General features: G+C 32.6%; 1 protein-coding gene across 6 annotated transcripts in view; it reads left to right on the top strand.

The window, feature by feature from the left end:
• Positions 1 to 15,861, top strand: part of UBR5 (ubiquitin protein ligase E3 component n-recognin 5) — a 165,240-nt gene that overhangs the window by 117,840 nt on the left and 31,539 nt on the right. For 5 of the 6 annotated variants that reach the window (XM_012541748.3, XM_003760296.4, XM_023496429.2 and 2 more), the window contains 15 exons: positions 326 to 477; positions 922 to 1,017; positions 1,424 to 1,547; positions 3,724 to 3,821; positions 5,074 to 5,222; positions 6,139 to 6,230; positions 6,527 to 6,673; positions 6,777 to 6,895; positions 6,980 to 7,106; positions 7,194 to 7,323; positions 8,254 to 8,414; positions 8,522 to 8,761; positions 13,421 to 13,544; positions 14,206 to 14,317; positions 14,728 to 14,859. In XM_012541748.3, coding sequence (XP_012397202.1) covers positions 326 to 477; positions 922 to 1,017; positions 1,424 to 1,547; positions 3,724 to 3,821; positions 5,074 to 5,222; positions 6,139 to 6,230; positions 6,527 to 6,673; positions 6,777 to 6,895; positions 6,980 to 7,106; positions 7,194 to 7,323; positions 8,254 to 8,414; positions 8,522 to 8,761; positions 13,421 to 13,544; positions 14,206 to 14,317; positions 14,728 to 14,859 — 2,003 coding nt within the window. The remainder of the gene's footprint in view (positions 1 to 325; positions 478 to 921; positions 1,018 to 1,423; positions 1,548 to 3,723; positions 3,822 to 5,073; positions 5,223 to 6,138; positions 6,231 to 6,526; positions 6,674 to 6,776; positions 6,896 to 6,979; positions 7,107 to 7,193; positions 7,324 to 8,253; positions 8,415 to 8,521; positions 8,762 to 13,420; positions 13,545 to 14,205; positions 14,318 to 14,727; positions 14,860 to 15,861) is intronic. The other variant, XM_012541746.3, reaches the window with a different exon arrangement.

Genomic DNA, 15,861 nt, shown 5'->3' with positions numbered 1-15,861 from the left:
ATAATGGGAAAAGCACAAGTCTAGAAACTAGGAGACCTGGCTTCTTATTCCTAACTCTGCCACTAACTTGCTGTATGAGCAAAGCACTTAGTCCCTTTAATCTCAACTTTGCTCCTCTGCAAAATTATGGATTTGGACTAGATGGTCTTCAAGTTTCTTTCCAGCTCTGACATTTTATGTACTTTTAGAGTTCTTAAATTGGAATAATCCTTATTTGTAGAGTATCTTTTGAACTTCGAAGAAAAAAAAAGTTGAGTATTCATTAAGTTGTAGTTTGACAGCCAGATGTTAGCATTCACCTCTTTTCTTATCTGGTTGTTTCTAGTATGAGACTAAGGGAAATGATGAGGCGTTCCTTGAGAGCAGCGGGTTTGGGTAGACATGAAGCTGGAGCTTCATCTAGTGACCATCAAGATCCAGTTTCTCCCCCAATAGCTCCACCCAGTTGGGTTCCTGATCCTCCTGCCATGGATCCTGGTAAGAGCTCTTACTTTTATATAGTATTTAATACAAGATATTTAAAGAAACTGATGTCCTCTCTGGAGTAAAGAATGTCATTGATTTACGTTATGTTAAAACACAACAGTTTTAGTAATCTAATAATTTCTATGAGAAAGGGATTAAGTTTAAAATTTATTGAAATGCTAGAAATAGATTTTTTTAAAGCCCTTCAAGCATCACTTCTCTATTAGGATATTTTCTTTATATTCTTTCTTAAAAAGTTAAACCCTTTATATGTAAGTAAATTAGAACAGTCATTAATCTAAGTGGATTCATTTTATTGTATTTTTTTAAATCCATTTTGACCTCTGACTCGACCACTGGCTAGCAGTAAAAAGCCTTAAGGTCAATTAAGAAAACAATTTGTTAGGGATATGTTTTATATAATGATGTACATCCTGCTGTTCTGTTTACTGAAAGATGGTGACATTGATTTTATCCTGGCCCCCGCTGTGGGATCTCTTACCACAGCAGCGACTGGCACTGGTCAAGGACCAAGCACCTCCACCATCCCAGGTGAGAATCCACTGTTTATCTGCATAGGCATTATTAAAAAAAAAAGAGAGAGAGAGAGAGAGAGGGTTCGCTTTGCATAGAAGCTTCTAAATATACATAAATATTAGTAGTTCTCTTGTCTTGATTGGAAAAGTTTCTAATCTTCTCTAAATTAACATTTTACACTCCAGCAAAAATGGGGCATATATGTAGATATTCTTAGAATTTATTTCAGGTTTGTAAAAAGTATTCTGAACTTATGAAAATTCTTTTAATGAAAATAACAACTCACTACTAATATTAGTTTTTTTTTTTCTCCCCGTAAAATGGTTTATTTAACCATTTGATTTAATATATAATTCTGGGTTATATTTTATATAACACAGATTTTGATGTTTTGTTACAAATCTCATGTGTTTAATTACAGGTCCTTCCACAGAGCCATCTGTAGTAGAGTCAAAGGATCGAAAAGCAAATGCTCACTTTATACTAAAATTGTTATGTGACAGTGTTGTTCTACAGCCTTATTTACGAGAACTCCTCTCTGCCAAGTAAGAGATTTTAATTTAACTCTTTAAAATGTCTTTATATGAAATATTAGCAGTTCTTGTATCTTAACATCTTTTGTTTATAAAAAATTTCTAATCTTGTATTTCTATCATGGTTCTCCTGTCTTTTGTTCAGAATTCTTATTTTCTTGCCATTATTTATTTAATGTACACTAAAAAATCCAAATTAATTTGCTTATCAAAAGCAAACTGAGTATAGTTTATTGTTTGCTAGGTTCATGAGAATAGTTATAATTCTGTCTTCAGATTTCATGCTTCTGATTTTCAGTTCTACCTCTGCTTCTTGGTATGATACTAGGCAAGTTACTTATCATCTATGGATCTTGGTATTTTTCCCTTAAAATTAATGAAATGGATTGCATTACTTATATGGTTCCTTTGCTTACTTGAACTGTGATTGTAGAAAACATGATTTTTGTGTGTTCACTGCCCTTCTTGATGGCAACAGTTACCTTTAAACTAAATCATTAAGTTTTAAAGACAGTTGTCTGCTTTTGGACCCTTTATAACTTGGATAAACTTGAGTTATTTCTGTGTTTGCTGTTGACATGCATTATGACAAACATAAGAATGTGTGTGTGTATATATATATATGGACATCTCAGTCAGGAAATATATTTGCTATATTTTAGGAATTATACTAATTGCTGGGGATACAAATATAAAAAATGAAACTATATCAAGTTTTTCATAAAAGACAAGTCATATATGAGGTAGCATGGTAGTTAGAATATTAGTAAGCCTTAAGAAAACCTGAGTTCAAATGTTGCCCTTAGATATTTATTAGCTAGGCAAGTCACTTAACTTTTCTTAGCTTAATTTCTTCACTTGTAACATTGATAATAATAGAACCTACTTCATATAATTGTGAGCATCAAATAAGAATTATGTATGTAGAGTGCTTTGCAAATCTTTCATATGATATACAAAAGCTATATAGAGGTATATAGGTATATATAGATATATAGGAAGATATATAGAAAATAAGATAAACTAGTTGGGGAGGTCAATAACAACTTTGGGAGGGTATAAAAAAGTGCTTCATTTAGATGATGATGCTTGATCTGTGTCTAAAATAAAGAAGAGAAATTCTATAAGAAAGAAATGAAGAGGCAGTCTACTTTTCCTTGAATCTAATTTTATATTCAAACTGATATTTTAGCATACATTTTTAATATACTTATAACTGAGTGTTCTTTGTATATTTAGGTTCTCATTCCCTTTATTTAAAAAAAAAAAAAAATCCCAGCACTGAATTATTTTCACTTTAATTTAGTGGTGGAAACTTGAATTTTCTGTCATAATGTCACCAATACTAAAATTGGTGTGGAGAGCTTAATATTCCTTTTTGTTACTAATTCTATACCTATGTGCAAAACCATGGAATTATCAAAAAAAAAAAAAAGTTGAACTATTACAGTGGGAAAAGTACTGGACTTAGAATCACTTGTCCCTTTGCTGTACTTTAGTTTCCTCATTTGTTAAACGAGGGGATAGGAATCTGAAATTGTTCCATCAGGTCTAATCCTAAATCTTACAAGCTTCATGTTAGACATATTAAGTTCAAGTAGATGTTCATTAGAGTGGAATTATTTAAATCACAATTTGAGATGTGGTACGTGATGAGAGCTTGGCAGATGATCTATACAAAATCTTTATTTCTGTCATAGTAATTATTGCAGCTGTATTAAATCTCTGAATGGGAAAGGAGTATACAGAGAAAGTGGCAAATAATTTAGTTCTAGTCCTTGAAGAAAAAATGAGGAAGAGGCCTGGTACCTAACATGTGTGTCTACATTTTTAAGTTAAATTAATAACTATGATAATGAGTCATCAAATCCAAGGAAGAAGAAAGGGTATTAATTATTTAAGTATTAGCTATTAATTATTAACTTATTTAATTATTAAAGAATATTAATTATTTTCCTCTGAATAGTTATCTATTCTATTTGTATAGTTTTGTTAACATTAACTATTGTTGCTTTTTTAATTTTTGAATTTCTAGTCTTGTGCATGTAGTAGGCACTTAATATTTATTATTTAAATTTAATTCTTTGAATTCCATTGAAATTGAATGTAATTCTTTTGAGAAATCAATTAAATGTTTCAAAAATTAGTAGCAATAGTTTTTTATAACGTTAAATTCTTCTTATACCAGGGATGCAAGAGGTATGACACCATTTATGTCAGCAGTAAGTGGCCGAGCTTATCCTGCTGCAATCACTATCTTAGAAACAGCACAGAAAATTGCAAAAGGTAAAATTTTTAAATTTCCTAAATGTACTGAGTTATGAATGTTCTTTTCATCTGAATTGTTTTTCCTGTATCCTTAAGATAACATGTTTATTACATTGTGTTCTCTTTTGCAAATACATTTTATTGTTAAATTTTGTTTTTATCTCTCCCTCTCCCCAGTTCTTGCTCCTTTTAATGATAAAGGAGGAGGAAGGAGCACTAGTTAAGCAAAATTAGTGTAAAAAATGAACAAATTAAACTATTAATAGTTAACAAAATTAACAAACAAAAAATCCTCAATATCATATCTAATATCAAAATCCATTTGTGTAATATTCTTTCACTTTTGTTTGTAAAGCACAGAAACAGGAGCACAAAAACCCCATACTAAAGTGTTGCTCATCTAAATATTAAGGATCTTTCAGCCTTTTGCAGCTTTATACTTTATCTTTAGTAATCCTCTCTATTGGTATTGTTGCATTTAGGCTATAATGGAGAAACTTAAAAAAAAAAAAAAGAAAAGAAAAGAGTGAAACTAATTTCTTTTGTGTATCTTCCTCACCCTTTAAGTAGAAAGAGTGTTCGTTTTAAGGAGATTGACTGGGAGAAAACTGAGGGTCAAAGAATTGAACATCATGGTGGATGGGAGGGGAGGGTTATGTAAGGAAAGACACAAAGAAAGGAAAAGCCAGGAGATTATGATCACATAAGAGGATTTTAGAATTCTTGAATATAAAGATAATGCATTGTGGATGATGGGAAGATGAAGGGTATGTCCATTGTTTGTTATATGGATATTATGACTACAGGAATAGAGAGGACCATGAAAGATAGATAAAATAGAACATTTGCATTAAATATAATTAAAGGGCTTTTGCATTACCAAATTAATGCAGTTATAATAAGGAATTTAAGATTCAGAATTCTATTCTTAGATGAGAATTTATTTTAAAAAATTTAATGAACAGAATCTGTTTTTTTTCTCACTCCCACTCCATTGGGAATAAAAAGAAAGAAAAGAAAAACAAATTCTTTGTTACAGTTATGTTTAGTCAAACACTTCATCTTTTCAAATGAATTATTTAGCCTACCACTGTTATATACCACTGCTATTTCATGATGTGCTATTCTATTTGAGTTATACATATTCTTTAGACTTCCATACATAATAGTTTAACATTTGTACTATATATTTAACTGTCCCATTTGAGGAAAGAACTTAGTTCTAGTGATAGAATCCTTTTATATGAATCATTGTTTTCAATCCTTGTAGCAGAGGCATCTTCAAGTGAAAAAGAAGATGATGTATTCATGGGGATGGTTTGTCCTTCTGGCACAAATCCTGATGATTCTCCTTTATATGTCCTGTGTTGCAATGATACATGTAGTTTTACCTGGACTGGAACAGAACACATTAATCAGGTAAGCAATACTATTTAGCATGGAACCTGAAATACTGATTTGTAGAACAGAATTAAGATTTAAAAAAAAATATTTCTCCAATTCCAATTTGCTTCTCTATTCTCCATTTACAGTTGAAATTCATAAACTGGATATCAAATAGTAAAGTTTTTTTTAAGAGATATTAAAAATTTTCACAAAAAAATGAATTGTTTTACTTCTGTAGTTAAAGGATCCATGATTTTTTCTGTCTTGACAGACTAGTATAGATTATAACTCAGCCACACTTTAGAATTCTTAGTGATTTAGTTTGTTCCCTCGGGGGAAAAGGAAGAGGAAAAAAACCTTCTTAGCTTAATATCTGGTTATGAGTTCTTCCTTCTCCTTCCCCTTCCCTTCTCAATTTTTTTTTTTTTTTAAAATTTTCATTGTAGATATAGGGCAAGTTATGCAATTTCCTTGAGAGGTGATGCTAACAAAATCTTGAGTTCATGCCATATACTGTTATATTACAAAGATTAGTCTGTATAACATGATTAGGTAATTTGATGTTCATTTTTCCATCTAGCAAGCATAACAACTGTTTTCAGAAAACTACGGTGCTAGCTTTAACACTTCATTTATTTCTCTGTATGTAATACGTGAACAGTGGCTTTCTCTAGTGGAAAGAGGAATTGATTTGGAGTCTTAAGAACCCAAGCTCAAATTACACTTTTGTGATATATATTTTTTATGATTTATGGCAAGTCACTGAATCTCCAGGGCCCAACTCTCTTTATCTTTTGAGATGATAAAAATTTATGATCCTATAATTTGACTTCTATTCTCCTTGTCCTTGAACAGTTATCAAACATTGGGAAAAAAGTACTTGATGTCTTTTACAGCCATATGATTTTTAAGACAATTGTTATTTTTATATTGTACATTTTGATTCTAGGATATTTTTGAGTGCCGAACTTGTGGATTGCTAGAATCACTTTGCTGTTGTACAGAATGTGCAAGAGTTTGTCATAAAGGGCATGACTACAAGTAAGTATTTTTGTGATTTTTGTAGAATTTTCCTTACCAGCTTCTTTGATTAAAATGTCAGGCAGTTGATCAGTACTACTTAGGCAAGAGTTGTATATGGTTACCCAATTGTGCAGTGTGTGCAGCTCTGCTACCTCTTCATCTTGTACATGTAATACTTTCCACTGCATATTTCAAAATGAGCTCAAAAGTTTTACAGGATTCTTTACTTTTAATATGTACTTATAGAAATGACATTTACTTGAGAAATATTTTCAGAAATTTAGTTTGAAAACTTCTGTATGGCTTCATTCTAGACTCAAGCGGACTTCCCCAACAGCTTACTGTGATTGCTGGGAGAAGTGCAAATGTAAAACCCTTATTGCTGGGCAGAAGTCTGCACGTCTTGATCTGCTTTACCGGCTGCTCACTACCACTAACCTGGTCACTCTGCCAAATAGCAGGCAAGTATAGAAATCGGTATACACATAGACAACCAGGAAATAGTAAAGGCAGCCTTTTCTATTTTAGTGTGTTATGTGGCTTCTTCGTTCTCTTGTACCTTAGGGGAGAACACCTTCTGCTGTTTTTAGTCCAGACTGTAGCCAGGCAAACAGTGGAGCACTGTCAGTATCGGCCACCTAGAATCCGAGAAGACCGCAATAGGAAAACTGCAAATCCTGAGGGTGAGCAAAACAAGTGGTTTGAGGATGAAAAGTAAAATCCCAGGTCTTCATCACTCTTAACTTCTACTTTTACTTTTTTTCCAGACTCAGATATGCCTGATCATGATTTAGAGCCACCAAGATTTGCTCAGCTTGCTTTGGAGAGAGTTTTACAGGACTGGAATGCCCTAAAATCTATGATTATGTTTGGTTCACAAGAGAATAAAGATCCGTATGTACTAATGAGTAAATTTTCATTTTAGTAATTTGTATTTATATAAGATACTTGAATCTATTATTTTTTTTTTTTTTTTTCAAGTCTCAGTGCCAGCAGTAGAATAGGGCACCTTTTGCCTGAAGAGCAAGTATACCTTAATCAGCAAAGTGGCACAATTCGGTTAGATTGTTTCACACACTGCCTTATAGTTAAGTGTACAGCAGACATTTTGGTGAGTAACTTGAATGTTTACATTCATATCTTTGCTAGGAATTTATTGCCTAAAATATTAACTTAATGAGTTATATGCCGGTTCTCAGTGAAAAATGCTACTAATTTAAGCACTAAGTTGAGTAAAACTTTTCTTAACCAGAGAACTTCTCAGACTTGGTAATAAAAAGGAAAATGAACTTATCTACCCTTAAGGAACTCACAGAAAAGAATTTTTAGTCGTATAGATATTTCTAATGTAGTTTCAAGGGAGTGGAGTAGCTAGCCAGGAAGAAGCCTCTTGTAAGAAGTGTTGCTTGAAGTTAGATATTCTAAGTGGCTTAAAATTAAACAGGAGCTTCCCTGTTTTGGACTTAATGACATTCTTCTGAGATAGATACTAAGTCTGTTTTTACAAATTAGTGTACTTTTGTGAAAAATGTTTGAACTATTCTGTAGAGCCTCAAGATTATTATGTATATATTATCATAAATGTTGATGCTGTATTAAGATTGGATTGATTCTATACTTCTCGGGGAACATCCCCTGGAAAGTGTTTTTTATATAATATTTAGTAGTACTTTTGTAGTTAATTTTTTTCTTATAGATTTTGTTCCCCCATTTGCCATACCCTTCCAAAATTGTCTTTCATCAGACTTTCACCTCTCTAGCCTTTGTCTCCCATCTCAAAACAAAAAACCTCCATAGTTCTTATTTGTGGTGGATTCCAAATTAGATGATTTCTGTTGAATCAAAGTGCTTTCTTGTCATACAACTAATGGCCAGTTTTATAGTTCTTTTATGGTTGAATTGGATTTCATTTTTATTTGAAGTCATGATCAAATGAAAACTCTATACTGTGTTTCATAATAGTGATTAATAAAAAATATATATATGAGAACTTCATAGCATTTGAAGAGTGGCTATAACTGGAGCACTCTTTTTTGTTTAGCTTTTAGATACACTGCTTGGCACTCTTGTGAAAGAACTACAAAATAAATACACACCTGGTCGTAGAGAAGAAGCTATTGCTGTCACAATGAGGTTTCTTCGTTCAGTGGCAAGAGTTTTTGTTATTCTTAGTGTGGAAATGGCCTCATCTAAAAAGAAAAAGTAAGATTCTGTTTATTTTCAGTATTCCTTTGTGGGGTTTTTGGCATATATTTTTTAAGCTTGTTATATTCAAAGGATTATAAAATAATTTACTCTTATTTTTTCAGCAACTTTATTCCACAACCAATTGGGAAGTGTAAGCGAGTATTTCAAGCATTGTTGCCATATGCTGTGGAAGAACTGTGTAATGTAGCAGAATCCCTGATTATTCCAGTTAGGATGGGGATTGCTCGTCCCACTGCCCCATTTACTCTAGCTAGTACAAGTATAGATGCCATGCAAGGAAGTGAAGAGCTCTTTTCTGTAGAGCCTCTACCACCAAGACCATCATCTGACCAGTCCAACAGGTAAATTACACTTCTGGTGCTTGTTCTCACTATCACAGTAGCTTGGTGACAGCAGCAGCAGTCTTCCAAATCCCATGTGTCATCATGAATTATTCATAACACACAGGTCTTCAAAACTATTGTCTTAATTAGACTATATGACTGCCAAGAGGAAGAAAGATGAAGTAGCTACATATATTCGCATACAATGTCAGGATTTCCTGTTACCTCTAGAACCAAAGATAAAGTCTTTTCTCTTTGACACTTGAAAGTCTTTAATAACCTGGTTCTACCCTACCTTAATAAACATTATGCCCTTTGCATACTGAGGTTTAACCAAACTGATCTTTTTACTGTTCCTACAAAGTGATATTCAATTGCTCATCTTGATGACTTTAAAATTTCTCATTGGGCAGGTACTGTTTTTCTTTTGACTTTGGTAATCCCAATCAGTGCTTAATAAGTACCAGTTGCTTGATTGGTAAGCCCAAATAGGGTTTGTTTGTCTTTTGAGGCAAGTGAGTTTAAATGACTTGGCCTGGGTCACACAGCCAGGAATTGTTAAATGTCTTGAGATCAGATTTGAACTCAGGTCCTCTTGACTGGTGCTCTATCCACTATACTAACTAGCTGCCTCTTATTTGTCTTTTAGCAGACTCCTGATTATAAAGTTCAATGCCTTTGAGTCACCCTATTATTCACAAATAATATCACTTTGTGGGCATTCTGTGGAGTCTGAAGATTGCTTGCTTTTTTTTCCCCTAAAGATAAGGAGAGTATATGTTAATCTTTTGTAGGCTCCTTAGAGCCATTTTGTTTAGATCTCACTCATTTCACTTTTTTATCAAATAAATTGTCAATTTTCCAGTGTTTAAATATCACATTAATAGTGCCTGGCCATTAGAAGGTTTTAAGTTCCATCTAGTTGTTTGGCCTTTTCCTCCCCTCCCTCTTAACTCTTAGGGCACCACCCATCTTGTGTTTAGTTTGCCAAGAGTGACTTTCTATTTCATCTTTCATAATGAAGGCATTTTTGTCCTTAATTGTTTCTAATTTCATCAGGCTTTCTTGTTTTAAGGATCCAACATTACTAGGCTTTCAGACTGTTTTAAAAAAAAAAAGCCAGAAAGTTTTTGGTTTGATTTTTTTTTTTTTTTTGCAAAGTGCAAAACAGAAAGGGAGTTGCAAAATAAAAGCTCTATAGAGATATATTTAATAAAAACTCTGACTCTGTAGAGACATATTTTTTATCTATTCCGTAAAAGAGTAAATCTTAAAAAATCTTGCATTTAACAACCATTTAGTATCTGTGTGCTAATTTCAGATGGAATAATTTACATTATTCTCTTTAGTGTAGTAATCACAATTTGTATATTTAAATGGCAAGAGTGTTTAAAAGTATTTAGTTCTCTTCTATAGAGAGTATCTATCATCTTAGCGTATATCACCTTTTACATCTAGGTTATCTTTGATTTTTGTAGACTATTTTTATCTATGAAAGTGGAGAATAACATTCTGTTAGCATCACTAAGTCCAGAGTTTTCAGATCTACTTGATAAGAAAGAATTTAAGCACAAACATGGAATGACTCTTTACAATTACTTTCAGTCAGCACATTGTTTTGCAACATTGTTTTATTTTCCTTTCAAAGATTCTTGGTGAAATTGTTAGAAAAAGAAAAATGTCATGCCAGATACTTAGTACAAAGATAGTAACTTGGTTTACTGATATAGTCGTGTGTCAATCAATATACATTTATTTCAAATTCTCATTATCTACCAGACACTGTTTTAGCAGCTAGAAGTACAAATACAAATCATGAAACAATTCTAGCTCTGAAGGAGCTTATGTTCTTTCAAAGATGACATATGTATGTATTTGAATATAATGGTCTTTTAAAATGTACCTTATTCAGAGTGGGGAGGTACTAGATACCAAGAATAGGAAGTAGTGTTTTAGAATGGAAAAGGAAGGGAAATTATCATTAATAAATACTTTATATTTACCTGCACTTTTACAAATAGTGTCCCATTTGAACCTTGGCAACAATTCTGCCTAGAGAGATGCTATTATTATCCCTATTTTATAGTCAAACTAGAGCTATCTTGCCAGTGGTATACAAGTTATGTCTTGAGGTTTTCTTGACTCCAGGTCTACTGCTGGCTGGCTGCACTGGGCTACCTTTCTCCCTAAGAGAATACATTCCAACCAAGGGGATGATGAGAAGGAAGCTGTGAAGCAGGAAATGAAAAACTGTTTTAGGAAAAGAAAAAAATACCAGTTGGATGAAACATAGTGTCCTTAAGCCAACAGTGTACAATGAGACTTGGAGAAAAAAGATTCTGGTCTCATTTTGAGGGATTTAAAAATAAATAAACAGAGGACTTTATAGTTTATCATGGAATCTATCAAGGACCTATTAAAGTTTGAGGAGGGGAAAGAAATAATTTTTATCTAGTAAAGGCAAATCATTTTTGTAACAGTATGCAGAATGGGTAGAACTGGAGATCTTAATTATGAGTTAAAGTGCATAACTGAATTGAGAGAAGAGCTCAGGTCAGAGAGATGTGGAAGTAGGAATGATAAAATTTGACAACTTATCAGATATATGGGATGAGAGGTTGAAAATAAATACATGGACTATCTGCCATCTAGGAGAGAGGGTTGGGGGAAGGGGGGGGGGAAAGATGGAAGAGAAGGTTTTGAAAGGATGAGTGTTGAAAAATTCCCATGCATATGTTTTGTATATAAAAAGCTACAATAAAAAATAAAATTAAAAAAAAAAGAAATACAATTTTATGAACTTGAAAGTAGAATGAACTATGAAACTTGGTCCATCAGAAATGGGAAAATTTTAAAGAGAGAAAGAGAGGAATTGAATTTTTGCAAAGGTAATGAATTCCTTTTAAGACATCAGATTTGAGGTGTTTCAGGGGCATCCAATTTAAGATATCCATCTCGGGGAGGAATTTGGGCTATAATATATATTTGAGTTATCTGCAGAGTGATGATAATTAACCAGTGGGAATTGGTTAGGTTTCCCAAAAATAGTTTTGAGAAAAATGAAAAGAAGGTGCAAAACAGAGATTTGGAAAAAGGCATGGAGTAAGTAATGAAGCCAGCAAAGAAGTGTTCAGCAAGAAGAAAGGGAATTTAGGAGATACATCATTAAAAACCTTGAAAAGGGGAAGGTAGTCCATCATCTCTTGAGGGTTCTTATGCTGCTGTAATTATATCTTGAACACAATCTATTCCAAATTGCCATTAAATTTACTTATAATTCTATTATATATATTTATATAATTTATTGTGGTATTAGGAAGACCTTGAAATCTCTAAAGCTATACCAATGTAGTATAATATATGAAGATAAAGATGGCGACTTTTAAATACCTGATGCTTGATAAAATCTTCCCTCTAAGGACCAAACCAGCTCTATTATTAGTCAGTGGAAGGTTAACTAGTAAGATAAATTCATTTTAGTTGCCTCAAAAACTACTTTAAAAAAAAGTAACTTAAAAGTAAAATTAAAATACATGTTTTCTGGTAGGCAGTTCATTTTTTGTTCGTTAACGGCCTTAGACCGTTATTAGCTATGTAAACCCAGAAAATTCTCACTTAATCTTGTTTGCCTTAGTTTCTTCACCTTTAAATTGAGCTGCAGAAGCAAATGGTAAATCATTCCTGTATCTTTGTCAATAAAATCCCAAGTGGTATCATGAAGAGTTGGACACGGCTGATTAACAACTGAACAAAGCATTAGTTGCAAAGTTGTCCTAGCAACTCAGAAAATCTTAAGGTGCTGTTATCTCCATCAGGAATAGACGTGCTCTCACTGACAGAACTACTATCCTAAGAAGTATGCAGGTACTACCTTGAAGGTAGCTTGAAGGTCATGAAAATCTAATATCCATTAAGAAAGGAAGATTGCCCACATAAAAATAAAAACACTGAGATTAGCATATAATATTTTTATGATTTTGTAAGAACATAATTTTATCTGTTGATAAAAATTTATATCTTATGTTTTCAGATCATCAAAGTTCTTTAACATTTCCCAAATCCATCATCATGTATTAAATCTTTCTATGCAGGCACTATGCTTAGGGTTGATATACTAATATAAAAAAGAAGATAATAGCTTAGTGTCTTTTATCAAGGGACTTTTGGGGAAGTTTTTGTTGTTAACATTTAATTTCTTTTCCAAAATATTTAATATGAAATTAAATGCTGTTATAGTTTTTCATTATAAAAATACCTTAATCACTTCCCTAGAGCCCCACTCTTTCAATTTTGTGTGGATGTTTAGTGCATTTATACTCTGGCTGTTATTTTTTAATTCTTTCAATATATTTTGGGCCAAGTTCTGTGGTCAGATTGGTGTAGGGCATATTATGTAGATTTATTGGCTCTATGAATTTAAAACATTGTATTTGAAATACCTTTATTGAGATATTGAATATAAAGATTTTATGTTTTAAGTCGATTTTCTAGATTGATTATTAATGAAGTAAAAATAGTCTTTATATACATACATATATTATATATAAAATAGTATTTCTGGGCTATTAATGATCTTTCTCTTATGACCCCAAATAAATTAATATGCTTTTTAAACAATTGTTGAAATGTAAACTGTTTGTGTTAGCACTATATTTAAACTTCTCTAATTCTTTGCAGTTCTAGTCAATCTCAGTCGTCTTACATTATAAGAAATCCTCAACAGAGACGTATTAGTCAATCCCAACCTGTTCGAGGCAGAGATGAAGAGCAAGATGACATAGTTTCAGCAGATGTGGAAGAGGTTGTTTTGTTTTATCAGATTAATTTTTAAATGGTTTATTAATATGATAGCATTTGTAATATGCAATCACATAAATGAATCAGCTGTCTTGTTGACTAATGTTTAAGCTTTTGCTTTCTGATATAACCATCCTATATATTGTTGAATACCTGGTCTCCTTAATTCATGACTTGATAGAAAATAGTTATTCTTATTTAGATGTCTTAGGGCAGGGGTCCTCAAACTTTTTAAATAGGGGGCCAGTTCATTGTCCCTCAGGCTGTTGGAGGGCCGGACTATAGTAAAAACAAAAACTTTGTTTTGTGGACCTTTAAATAAAGAAACTTCATAGCCCTGGGTGAGGAGGAATAAACGTCCTCAGCTGCTGCATCTGGTCCATGAGCCATAGTTTGAAGACCCCTGTCTTAGGGCATCTGTGTCTTTCTGGAAGGTGCTGACTGAAGATAAATACCAATAAACTTGATTTTAATTTATTATTGTAAAGCAGTATTTTTCATATAATTAGAAAGACCTTCCCTTTCTGAAACAAAGATATTAATAGCAGAGTATACTTTCATACCTACTTTATTATACAATTCATTTTTTACATGGAATGTGTTTTCATTTGAATAATTATTATAAAGGAACATTAGTGTTGATGCATTTTTTTCTTTGTGTTTAGGTTGAAGTTGTGGAAGGTGTTGCTGGAGAGGAAGATCATCATGACGAGCAAGAAGAACATGGGGAAGAAAATGCTGAAGCAGAGGGTCAGCATGATGAGCATGATGAAGATGGTATGAGGGTTGAGTTTTTCCTGTAGTTATTGTAGTAGAGTGGGAAGGGGGGAGGGACTCTTTGTATTTAATATTTGAAAAACACTTTAAAAATGGAATTATTTTGTTGAAATGGTTGGAATAGGGAGCATAAAAATAAAGGATCTTAGGAATACCTTGAATTCAAGCCCTTAAATAGTTCTTCATATAAATTAGTGTTAGATGCATATATAAATGTATGCACATTTATGCTCAGATCCTTGTTTTTGTTCCTATCTAATCTCTTTGAGCTTATGGTTGTCTATTATTAAATTTATTTCCATCTTTTTCTGTGACTGTCTTTTTCCCTTAATTTTTTTTCTTCCTGTGTCTCCTGGTCTTTAATTTGATTCCATAGAATAACTGATATTTCTCCTTTGAAATATTATTAGGGAGTGATATGGAACTGGATTTATTAGCAGCCGCTGAAACAGAAAGTGACAGTGAGAGTAATCACAGCAACCAAGATAATGCTAGTGGACGAAGAAGTGTTGTGACTGCAGCTACTGCAGGTTCAGAAGCAGGTATATTGTTTCCTCATACTTCCTCTTTGCCTTTTTCATTCTGAACACACTTAACTACATCAAACCCTGAAATGAGATAGATGCCTTTGATTTTTTTTTTTCTCCAAAATGTTTGTTCTGAAAAACAATTTTGTTAATTGTTTGTTCTAACATTCATGTAAGAGCTCTTTAAATTCAGAGAAAAGATGTTTAGTCATTTTAATGATCATTTTCTTGTTTTCATCACTTTTTTATTCTTTTGCCATATTATCCATGGAATTTGGAAAAATGTTAGGGAGTGGGCAAGAATGATTAATTTGGGAAATCAATTTTTCCTGTGCACTGAAAACCCTCGAATACAGCTTTGTTGTATCAACAACAGCTAATTTGAGTCCTTTTTAAAAATTTTTTTTCTTTAATGATATATACAAAATCAAACTGAAAATTTCCTATCTGAAATAAGTACTAGATTTAGTTTTGAAGGATCCAGCCCCCATCTTAATTTTAAGAGTTCAGATAATTTTACAGATTTATCTTATTAGCATTATTTTTTCATGGGGGAAGAGCACCAGACTTCTCACTTCTTGAAACTATTTAATTATTTTTAGTGTTTGTTAAATTTCTCCCCATACCTCCCCCATTTGTTGTTTTTAAGAAGACAGTCTTTGTGGTATTAAAGAGAATAGGATACTATGTAGGGCCAGAAGAGAGCACAGTTGAAATCTCAAGGGATATTCTCAATATATTTTCTAAGAATACTTGGGTTGTGGTAAGTAGGTAAATTGGATGGTAAATGACTACTGACAATTGCACTGATTTATTGAAGGGAGTCATAGAATGGGGGAAGTGATGGCAACATGATCTTGTATTGAGCATTTGAGCCAGTGGAAGAAGTATAGCATCTAGACCATTTGTGACTAAGGTTGCATAAGATAAACTCTAACTTAAATGTTTGGTTTGCATTGATCTCTTAATTCTATATAATTTGTGCTAGAATTAGGAAAGTTAGTGAAGAGTAACACT

Source organism: Sarcophilus harrisii, chromosome 1 (assembly GCF_902635505.1).
Source record: "Sarcophilus harrisii chromosome 1, mSarHar1.11, whole genome shotgun sequence".
Classification (NCBI taxonomy): Eukaryota; Metazoa; Chordata; class Mammalia; order Dasyuromorphia; family Dasyuridae; genus Sarcophilus; species Sarcophilus harrisii.
The sequence above is the reverse complement of the archived record's forward strand: the minus strand, read 5'-3'. Positions and strand labels throughout refer to the sequence as shown.